Below are 12,294 nucleotides of genomic sequence, written 5' to 3' on the forward strand. Positions count from 1 at the left end.
TCGGTCACCAATTTTCGTCGCCAGAAAATGCTGTTGAAGCGTTCAAAAACCATGTTTTGGAGGTGTCTCAATCGGAATGGGAAAGGTGATTCAACAATTGGTTTGAGCCCATGAAAAATTGTGTATAACTCATGCTGGAGACTACATAAGAAAAGGATAAAAGTATTTTTGATGGTAAATATTCGCGATTTCATTGTTAGTAAACTTCAGCCTTCGTATACATACATATGACAAAATCGATGGATTAGCCAATCTGAAGCAAACATGGTGTATATTCCGATTTGTAATTATTAAAAATTACCCAGCCATTCCATTTCCATTTTTAGAACAGTTGAGGTGGAATTTGTTTTCAATTTCAACACAATTCATATTTTTTGTGTTATTTCGCTCTCTGCTAGACTTGATCATGCGAACTTCTGATTTGTAGCCGAACACACAACACACTCGGCCACGCGTACGGACATGAAGGGGGGTTTAAACGCTGAAATGTGCACCACCATTTGTTCTTTACTTTGTCTACAAAAAGATGGTGTGCTGACGGAGAGCGTTGAACACACAACTCTAGCATTTGTAATCGGACACACACGCTCTGTGCCACCGTACTCATAACTTTGTAAGGAGTAACATAAATAGTTATTTTTGTTTACATTACTTTGTAATGGGTTACATAATGACTAACGGATCCGAATTTTTGCTGGGCATAATCAGTATTTTAACTGAAATAGAGAAACTTCTCCCTTGCACGTACTTAGGGAAAGTTTACACTATATGTAAATGTCATATGACACGAAATAAAAACATTCCATATCTGTCCACGCAGGCAATGTGGTGACGTAATTTTATTACATTTTTGCTGGTGTGGACGCACAAAGTAAATGGCGTAAGGAGAATCCCTAATATTGTACATATTAGCGACTATATAATGATGGAAAATTTTATGTCATATGACATTTACATATAGTGTAAACTACCCTTTAGGTTAGAACTGTGTATGAACACAAATAATGTCCGAAATAAACTTCCTTACTATAGTTTTTTTTTACACTTCTTGTTTTCTTATATTTTTTGTTTTACAATGTTTATCATCACTTATTACATCACTTATACCTTTCACTACAAGATTTGCAATTGTATTTTTTTATTCACATCAAACATTGTGCAATAATTTCATTCAGAAACGTGTAAAGCGAACAACAATTTAGCCAAACTAAATTCACAAGAAACCTGTCATTTATTTGTCTATCCCGCCATTACAGAAGAAATCTAGACTTTTTGGCATCCATAGAATTTAGGTGAAATTGTTGGTAATTTTGCATTATTTGGCTTATTTTTTGCTCTTCTGTGCCCTGCTATGTGGCGGCAACATATTCAGTGTCTTTTAATGTTCCGGTTGTTGTTTCCTTTTCAGCATTTTGTCATTATACCATATCAACCAAATGAAAACCTTATGCAAAGAGTTTTTCTTCTTTTCTTTCGTTTGCGGAGGTTCTTAACATTTTGGCCAAGGTGCCAAAAATCAAAATATGATGCAAAAATAAATGATAAAATCAATATAATTGCTGTTAAGAAGTCCATTTAGGAGACACTCGACATTTCTAGATATATTCGATATGTTTTGGGGGGGAAATAGCAGAGCTTTTTCTTAAATCGTGAATTGTCAAAATAATAAACGTGTTCTTCATATAAATATAGCATAATTTTAATGATTACCCTATGATTTGTAGGCTTCAGTTTGTCATAAATTTATGGTACTGTATTCTATAGGAATTAATTTGAATTTTCTCCTTTTCAGGTATATTCTAGGTACATATATTCGATATGTTTTGGGGGGAAATAGCAGAGGCTTTTCTTAAATCGTGAATTGTAAACGTATTTTTCATATAAACATAGCCTAATTTTAATGATTATCCTATGATTTCTATGCTTCAGTTTATCATAAATAATAGTACTGTATTCTATAGGAATTAATTTGAATTTTCTTTTCTCCTTTTCAGTATCTGCAGCATATGTATCCAGCGCGGCAGCTGCTGTTGAGGCCGGTAGTGGCGGAGGTCGTCAACGACATGCTCCACTCTATGGTCGCTTTGTTGGTGAAGAAGAGCTTCCTGCAACACATCGCGAAGTTATGCATCATGTAAGTATTACATATGAGCACTTGTGTATACATTTAAGTGCTTCTCAAATCCAGTGCAATGGAAATGTGCTATAAAAACGAAAGTTAGACGGCTAGTATTTAGGAAAGAGAAGATAGGAAGCCGTCAGTTGATTACAATTAGTATACAAATCGAATGAGCTCAGAGTTCTTTTTCATTCTAAGATTTCCATGGGTCCATATTTGATATTTATGACCAGAAGTGAACTCATAGTCACCGAGGAGGCTGACCTAGTGTTGTTTAACACTCAACACTGACATAGTAGGTGTTCGATGGTCTCTGTCTCATCATTCTCACATTACCTGCAGTAGCGCAGTAGCTGCTTTTATCCCACCAACGACTTCCGGATCTTACATAACAGTAGCCCGTGATGACCTATACAGCAATTCTGGTCCCAGCCTTGTTAAGTAGAAGTACTAATGGCCTGTTTCACTAAGACGATTCGAATTCAAATTCGTTGGAACAACTACCAAACTTCTGATTTCTTTGGAGTAGTATATGCTTAAACCCCGTTTAATTAAAAATTGTTATTAAATATGTTTATATCTTTATTTAGTTTTAAGGATTAAGTTCAGAGTTAGGTGTAGTTTAGGATAACTTTGCTTTTGTAACATAGATGGCCTTATAGGCTTGGTTACCCATTCGAAATAAATAAAATAAAAAAAAAATAAAATAAAAAAAAAATATTTAATTCAAATTTTGTTTTCAATCACAAAAATGATTACCACAACAGGAGTTTGGTAGTATCTCGAACGAATTTGAATTCGAATCGTCTTAGAGAAACAGGCCATAAGACTTCATGAAGAAGTACTACGACATCCATGTATCTGCATATGTATGTAGAATATCTTTCAAATTTTCCCCAGCACCACATGAACCTTATTTTTACTCGTTCTGCCCTCCGTCAAAAATTAGATTTGTGTTGAATTTGTCAACTTTGGTGGTGAAGTAACACATTTCGGCCATGTAGAGATTCCGCAAATGTAACAATGGTATCGGATTTAATCACTGATCTCCAGAGGGGCCAGACAGACTTCTTTGTGAACGGTACAAGCTTGTCCAACATCCGTTACTGAGGATCGAAACTTAGTACATATCACATATGTATGACAAAATAGGATAGACCACAGTCCTGAGTTCTTTCATGAGTAGAGTGCGATTAGGGCTTCTTTTTCGTTCCTCTTCCAACGCAATTGGCGGTCAGGGGGTCACGAAAAAATTGTTGGCTTCCGTAGTGAGTCTTTCGAAAAATCAAATTTTTGACTTTGACAGTTTAGCACCTCAAATATACATGATGATGGGTCCATTCGTTATCGAGCAAAGGTGAACATCGCAAAACGCTTTTTTAAAAACAGTGTTTGGTAGACGGCAGTTTGTCCCAAAACTATGCAATATCTCTTAACAAAAAAAAAATACCGAAAGTAGCTCAAGATGTTCCCTTTCAGACGAAGTAAAGAAATATTAAAAATATTGGTATTTTCTTTATTGGTGAAAATTCCAGAAAATTGGATTTTTTCGGGCAGCAAGTGAGCATTGGCAACAATCCTTCAGTATTTCGTTTATTAGTTACTGCCCCTGCTTGGGTGAAGTTATTCCATAGTATAATCCAGAAGAGGTGCACTTAGTTGCCGGTTATCTCTATAAGCGCGAATTAATGATTCTGCTTTAAGACACCTATGTCTTCCAAAGCGCTGTGAATTGATTCGTGTTTTACGTTGTTAAAAAAACGTTCCTTCAATATCGCGGAAGGCGGCTAATGTGAAGTTTGATGACTCCATATTCTTCATCATGTATGGCCTGTTTCTCTCAGACGATTCGAATTCAAATTCGTTCGAATTACTATCAAATTCCTGATGTTAAAGGAATTTTATGTTTGATTGAAAATAAAAACAATTCAAATATTTTTCAAAAACAGAAGTTTGGTAGTAGTTCGAACAAATTTGTATTCGAATCGTCTTAGTGAAACAGGCCAGTAAAGTGATTTCGTTAGACTTCCCTTTGGTATAAGTATGCATTTGGGCGTAAGCTAGATGTAATTTAAAGGTCCAATTATCTTGGTTTAAAGTACTTGACTTATTTCGACAAGGTTCTTATATTCCACTGTAAGGTTACGCAACCCAACCACCAGTGGCGGGTTTGTACCTATACATATCCTTAAAGATTAACAAAGTTGGTGCTGGTCAGTAGGCCAAAAAGTAGCTTAGTCCAATTTTTGTGAAATTTTAAAGGCATTTAAAGAACAGAATCAAAAATATAGATCTTTTTAACCAGTTGCCCGATTTTATCTCTAATTTTGGATTTACGAAGCAAGGAATCCTGAATACTTTGGACCCTCAAGGTTTACTTTACTTATGCAAATATAGAGAGACCCAATACACGCTTTGTCTTTCATACGTAAGATTTGAAAATTCCATTACGTTAAATAATATTTCAGCTTTAAAATGATTTCGTTTATATCCATTATTAATAATTATAATATCTGTTACCTATCATCAGAAATGCATGCATACACAATGAAACTAAACTTTTCTCATTTATTTTCTTTCTTCTCTTTTTTCATCGTTTTCTGTCGACCAATCAACAAAAACACAGCGATCTAGTCCAACGTCTTCGTCAGAGGTGCGCGCCATGCAAGCACGAATTCCAACACATTTTCGTGATCCCGCAACGGCGCCGTTACGAAAATTAAGTGTGGATTTAATAAAGACCTACAAACATATAAATGAGGTAAGTACCACCACTACCAATAACAACAACAACACCTAATAGCAACCAACCAAAATAACAAAATAATGATGACGCCGCTAAGGCGCAAAACCGTGTCCAAGAAAAGAACGGCAGACGGACAGACCAAGAGCTATCCAGACAGATGATAAACATATAGCGAATCAGATAGAATGTCAGAATGTTGGCCAGCACAATTGTGTCACAAAACAGAAATTATTGCTTGCTTGGAATCTTCATTGCGATTGTCATCCAATCGTCCAATCATCAAACACACGCATTCAGATATGACTATGTGCAGCAGAATGTCTTCCGCTTTAAATTTGCTGACATTGTTGTTCAAAAATCATTCGCGCTGGTATTTTTGCTGCTACCATTCGTTTGAACTGTGGCGACTAATCAGAATTTCAAATAGTAAAAAATGCTTCGTTTTTATTATTTTTTTCTAAATTTTTTTATGTCTGCTCATGGTCTTTGCTACACTCTACCCCTTCTTGGTATATACATAGCTTGGTTTGTGGGTCAAGGTTATTTCTAAACTGACTGACTAATGGACGGATATTGATGTGTATGTCACATATGTATGTATTCGTCTGGCTGTAGATTGGCATTTAGAAAAATCTATAAAAAGCAAATAAAAAAGTATTATCGTCAGTGTTGAAGTATATTAATTTGATCCTCAATATTGTTTGAATTTTTCTTTTCATATTCCTTCTAAACACACACACAAATATTAATTTGGCCAAAAGCGTCCATTTGAATTCACATTCCCTAGGATGGCAAGATCTTCAAATTGAATGAAAAAAGAAGACAATAGCAGAAATAAAATTAACACGCTATTGAATGTTTCCATATTCACTTGGCGAAGAAGGTGATGACTTGTGGCCAAGAAGCTGCTACTAGTGACAATTGTTGTGAGGCAATGCTATTGTTTGTTTACGAACGCTTTTGGGTTGTGGAGAGGCTTTAATTTCACTAGTCACTGGCAAATGACATATTTCTACTTGCTTTACTTTTTTATCAATTCTATTGCTGCAGTTACAGGAGGAAAGTAGCGTTAGACAAACATATTTCTAGCTAGACACCAAAAACGAAATTTGTGGGTAACACAAAACGCCATCCAAATTTTATTTCAGTCTCGACCAACATGATACCTACCAAATCCGAGAGTAGACAAGAGAACGAAAGACCTCCTTTCATTGTTGGGAAACCCCACTGAAATATTTCCCCATGTTTTAAGTCTTTTTCTTTGGCTGGCTACTCATTAATAAAGGGATGTGTACATTATTATGCCCCAAAATACCCCAAAATAATACATAGATAGTATATTTTACTCAAGTAAAAGCCATCCCTTTGCAAATTAATGCAGACATCGATGGACAAAAACGACACATTATTTTGTGCCGGCTATTGATGATATTAAAGCGTCAGCGCCAATGTTCAAATTGCAATGCCATGGCATTGGAGCAACTTTTCGGAATATTTATCCGCATTAAAAGAAGCAAAACTCTATTGATGACAAACACCCAGAAAAGAACCAACAGAAGTCGGAAAACTTTTGCTGACTGGCATCTGCTATAAAGGTAGAGAAAAGTTTAACGTTGTCAGAAAGCGAGAGCGAGGGAGAGAAATACATGGATTCCACTCAGGTCGGTGGTCTCTCTATGTATCTGTAAACTTTAGTCGACCACTCTTGTTTGTTTGGCTATAGTGTGTTGCACGAAACGTTTTCTGACGTTGACGGTGCGCCAGCAGAGTTTGGCATACACCCATTTTTAAGCGTTTACTGAGTAACTTTGCAGACTTTTAGGCGCAACTCATTTTGGGGCCAAGAAACTCTTATACAGTTCCTGTATACATACCCAGAGGAAAGAACAGGAACATGTATAGTCATAGTCAACATTTCTTCATAACGTTATGCCGCAATTGAAGATATGGACGTAACAAAACATATTCGGCATTAAATTTCAAAAAAAAAAAAAATACCCAGCAATATTTTACTTATTTTATTATCTTCGTACGTACGAAAAGTTTGATTTGTTTTCATTGGCATTTTCAATGGATTGTTGTTTATTGGCGCTTTGCGAGTTTTGTACTCTCCCTCTCTATACTGAAATATTGTGTGAGTAATAAATTTTCTTGCAACTCTGTCTGGGGCCTTGTTCTCTGTCGCGGTTGACGACACAATATTCTCTGTCGGCCGCTGAGCTGCATATGTCTGTTGCTGCTGCTTTTGGTCTGTGGCGCGGCATTGTTGTTGTTTTTGTTGTTTTTCCTGTAGTTGGTTTTTGTGCTTATACATCTTCTTTCTGTACAGCAGAATTCTAAATGTTCCACGGGTTAGCAACAACTTTTTTGCAATTTTTGATTTTTCATTGCATACTTCTGTGGGTTGAGATAATGGATGCGAGGAGGGGGAGCGAGCGCCAATAAGGAGAAGAAGGAGTACATTTGGGAAAGAGCAAAGGGACAGAAGAGTCGTTTTTAACACAGGGAATGAGGGAGCCGGCTATAAAACCTAACACACAAAACAACCAAACATACATACATACGTATGTACAACTCGTTTACTGGCTAAATGACTGAATGGATGGATGTCTAGCTAGCTGACTGACTGACTGACTGGCTGTTTGGTATAACTATCTGTATAGACAGGGAGGAGAGAAGATGTGGGGAAAATTGTATATCTGTTAGACGAGCTAATGTTTATGTCCGCTTTTTTATTTTGACCATATCAGTAGCTGGATGTTTGTTAGCTACAGCTAGCTATAAAGTGAGCCGGTTAGGCAGACCGCCATGCAACATTCAGTCATGTTTGCATTATATTTGCCTTGTTCTTATGGGTTTGTATTGTTTTCGGACGCCGTTATTTCTTCACGTCTCCATGTGTTTCCTTGTTTTCTATACAGTTGCTGGTTTTTGGTTCTCTCTTTTTCGATTTTGGATTTTTGTTCGTTGTTTCCTTGCCTGATGATGATAACCAACCAGCCCATCAGACACATGCGCTTTTAGTAATGTTTACATTTCATAGGTTACCACCACCAGCAGCACCTTACATCAGTGAGCGCCACATTTACCACCTCTTCTACCCCAACGCCCTCATTCTGGAAAAAGTTTTGTTGTGTTCATATCGTTTGTCAATTTCCACAGTTTATAGATATTCTTCACGTTGTATGTCGTCGTCTACCAGCCAACCAGCCAGCCAGCCTACTTCTACTTCTCTATCATAATAAATATGAGAGAGCATTGTATATGGATCTTAAACTTCTTGACTATTTATTATCGATTTTTATAAAATGAAATCTTTTTGGTCAAAGAAAGAGTTGGTTCGAAAATGATCTAAATATTCATATCAATCTCAAAATAGTTTTTGTGTGGCATGCAAAATGTATCTTATAATGATTAGAAAATTAGAAGTTCGAAATTCCTACGAAACATAGGACTTTGTCAGCGATAAATGCTGACCGCAGTTGTCTCTATAGAGGTAGTGTCATAACATATTTATCTTTGCACACCATCGAGAAGGAAATTTCCCATTGTCCCATATATGCATGAATGTGTTGTAGGTTTTATAATCCGAGGAGGAAATAAATAATTTGGATAGAATCAAGGCATTTTGAATAGGTATTGGCAATGACACAATGGAGTATGTCCAAATTTACATTAGGCGAGTTTACTTGCGGCAATTGTCAGTTTGTCGGAGAGAGAGGTGAGGCATATGGTAAACCTTTGCCTCTCAGCCCCCTCTCTCACCTACAAACTGACAATTGCCGCAAGTAAACTCGTCTAATGTAAATTTGGACTATGTTATGTCAAAAGTTTTTTATGTTGTTGGAAGAATTACACAAATATTAATAGGTCTGTACCATGATACAATAAGAAGGTAGCAGCAACTGCCGTTTTTGGTAACATAGGATGTCAAAATTTGACATAAATTCAATGCAATTGACACATTATGTTACCATCAGCTGGACTGGTAATGCTACCTTTTTATTGTATCATGGTCTGTACGATAACTCAAAAATTTGTACAAATTTTACTTAGTGATGTTCGATAATAAAATTGTCCAGCAAAAGAGAGCGTGTTGAGAGAGATTTTTTGACATATCTGCTACCGATAACTTGCAATTTTTTGCTGGGAAATCTGTCCCAAAAAATTTGTAAGTTTGCCCAACTGACTTTTAATGTAAACAACTTGAAATGTTAACATTAGGTCTGTACGAGAACTTGCAAATTTTTGCTGGGAAAATGTGTCCCCTAAAAATTTGAAAGTTCGGCCAGCTGACTTTTAATTAGCTGTTCAATGTAAACAACTTGAAATGTTAACATTTTTGTCGAAAAAATTTCATAATTTCACATTTTTTAGATTTTAAAGCGTTGTGAAACGGATTACTGCTTTAAATAAGTCAACTGCAATTTTAAAAATAAGGTTTTTGTTCCATTTGGTTTAAAATATCAAAAGAAACAAAAACAATTTTCATACATTTTCGGAAACAGCTGACTTTTTTGCAAGTTCTTACAAAATGTTGTTCGATAACTTTCTGCAATTTTTCTTGATTGAGAGAGAGTAAAATGCACTGAGAGAGGTTGCTGGAACTTACTCAGTAATTATTGCTGGGAAAGTTATTATCGTACACACCTATTTTTGACCAAGAAAATTTCATAATTTCACATTTAAAGCTTTGTGCATAGGATTATTGCTTTAAATATGTAAAATGCAATTTTAAAATGTATGCTTTTGTTCCATTTGTTTTAAATTATCAAAAGAAACAAAAACAATTTTCATACATTTTCGGAAACAGCTGACTTTCTTGGAAGTTCTTAGAAAATGTTGTTCGATAACTTTCTGTACTTTTTCTTGCTTGAGAGAGTAAAATTCACTGAGAGAAGTTGCTGCAACTTGCTGAGTAATAATTGCTGGGAATGTTATCGTAACATTTCAAGTTTACATTGAACAGCTGATTAAAAGTCAGCTGACCAAAGTTACAAATTTTTACGGGACAAATCTTCCCAGCAAAAATTTGCTTGTTCTCAGTCACAGAACTGTCAAAAAATCCCTCTCAACTCTCTCAAAAGCATTCAGTAAAAATTTGTACGAATTTGTACAAATTTTTGGGTTATCGTACAGACCTATTATTGGCACAATTCAAATAAAGATGTTTTTGGTTGACTGAAATATTGTTTTCAAGATTCATTTAGAAAGGTTACCCAGAAAGCAAGTTCAGGCGTTGGTATTCTTTTGCTGTCAAAAGTTTTTGTAGTGAAAATTTTACAAACAAAAATAAAGTTGCGGAATATTTTTGGCAGAATTCAAATAAAGAAGTTAATTGTTTTATTATTTTTAAAACAAAAATGTATTTTAACAACAAAAGAAGACATCAGCTGGGCTTGCAGGGTCACCTTGTTATTGCATCAGGATTTTTTTATTATTAAAAAAAAAACAAACAAAATGTATTTTGACAACAAGATAAGACATCAGCTGGGCTTACGGGTCATCTTGTTATCCATGTACGGAAGGTTTGGCCAAGGTCTGTACTAGGTCGAAAAATAATCCCACCTTATTATGTTTGCTGTCAAATGAAATTTGAAACTTCGAAATTTGCCACCATAAAATACTTCTTTTCATCCTAAACGTGTAATAAAAATGACCTACGACAATTCTAAATGCTTTATATTTACATTTTCAAATTTGTTGTATTTTATAGGATTTTCAAAACGTAGTTTTGTTTTTCCTGACAAAATTATTAGAACAACCCTATTATTCATTATTTTTTGACATTAAATTTTCAATAACAACAGTGTTGCTTTTGTAAATTTGTTAGTTGTTGTAATTCATGCATATACCTTATATAAATGTGCCTTGTAATTTCTATTTTCTGTGCATGGCAGAACTACCAGGTAGTGGTATCACACCATGAAAAGTCAAATCCTTTTATAAAAAAAATATTTTTGTTGTAATTTCCCCAGCAACATAAAGAAAGTTTTGACATAACATATTCAAAATTTTACGATGCCACTACCTGGGTAATTGTGCCATGTTTCTGTGTACATTAGGGATATATATTTTTGAGAGCAATATATCATTCAGAATAAAAAGTATTTCCCACGAATATCGCCGAAGATAAAACGGTGGAAGATTCTTCGAGTCCGAACGAACTGCCTTACATAGTATGACACTACACATAGGGACGTTTCTTCCGAACAGCCAGCAGAAGTTGGCGCCCAAGACTACACAGCATATTATGAATATACATATTTGTGTAATTTTTTTTGTTATATGCACAATTTAAAGGCTTTTGTGGACAAACATGTTTTTACAGAACAGGGTTTCTCTCTGTAATTTGTCTGACCATATTGCAATATTCGTCCTATGGGAATATATTGACCGACTACATATGCTCTCGAATACATCTACATTCTTATTTATGTATGATGCATTAATCAAACTAGTGTCAATTTACGATAATGTTTGCAATATGTGATTCCGTTCATAACAGACAATACTTAAATTTTTTCCATTCGAAAACTTTTTTGGCGGTGGGGAGAAGGTGGCACAGAATGTCTGTTATTTTGTAAAGTATAAAAAAATTAAGGTCCTAATAAACATAAGTTTCTTGATTACAAAAACAAAAGTTTGGAGCAGCCTTTAATTTTTTTCATTAAATTTTTAACAAATTTACTTAATGCTTGCAATTATCCATTCAGAGAAATGGCTTGAACATTAGAATTGGAAATAAATCGAATGTTCATTCATGATTTTCGAATCTAAAAATATATATTTTTTTTTAATTAAAATAATTTTTGACACTTTTTATGTTTTGTTGACAAATACCAGTGATACTAGTATTACATACAACAACAAATTTATATGTGGTTGTTGTTACGTTTGTTGTACAACAACACTTACCTTACTGGAAAATAATTGTACCATGGTGTAATAAATAAGGTGTTTGCATGAATTACAACAACTTGTTAAGACCACAATTATTGTCCATTCGATAAAAAAAAACAGTTTACCAGTTCTTTGCAGTGGCTAAACAAGTAATCCTACGAAAAATTTTGAAAATCGGGTCAGATTTTAATATTTGCTATATAAAGGGTCATGGAAAATTTAAGGCACCAGTGGCACGCGTTAACATATTCCGATTGAGCTCAAACTTTGGCAATTTTACTTTTTAACAAAATTAAACATTTTAGGAGGGTGCCGCATAAAAAAAATCCGAAATCGATTTTTTAAAACCACTCTAATGTATACACAACTGTTTGCAAGTTACTTGCATGTGTAATCATTGGGTTACCCCCCGTTTACACACGCAAGTGTCAGTTCAAAAAATTGAAGTTACGACTATAATATGTATACACAACTTTCTGCAAGTGTAATCATTGGGTAACGAAAAGTCATCGAAATTGTCCTTCAG

The 12,294-nt window shown here is 34.9% G+C and overlaps 1 protein-coding gene across 50 annotated transcripts in view; it reads left to right on the forward strand.

The window, feature by feature from the left end:
- The window catches only part of mnb (minibrain), a 73,068-nt gene that overhangs the window by 46,655 nt on the left and 14,119 nt on the right, over nucleotides 1–12,294 (forward strand). For all 50 annotated transcript variants that reach the window (XM_073973755.1, XM_073973758.1, XM_073973761.1 and 47 more), the window contains 2 exons: nucleotides 1,995–2,134; nucleotides 4,746–4,880. In XM_073973755.1, coding sequence (XP_073829856.1) covers nucleotides 1,995–2,134; nucleotides 4,746–4,880 — 275 coding nt within the window. The remainder of the gene's footprint in view (nucleotides 1–1,994; nucleotides 2,135–4,745; nucleotides 4,881–12,294) is intronic.

The sequence above is a fragment of the Musca autumnalis genome, unplaced genomic scaffold (assembly GCF_047663935.1).
Source record: "Musca autumnalis isolate F117 unplaced genomic scaffold, ASM4766393v1 scaffold_3, whole genome shotgun sequence".
Lineage (NCBI taxonomy): Eukaryota > Metazoa > Arthropoda > Insecta > Diptera > Muscidae > Musca > Musca autumnalis.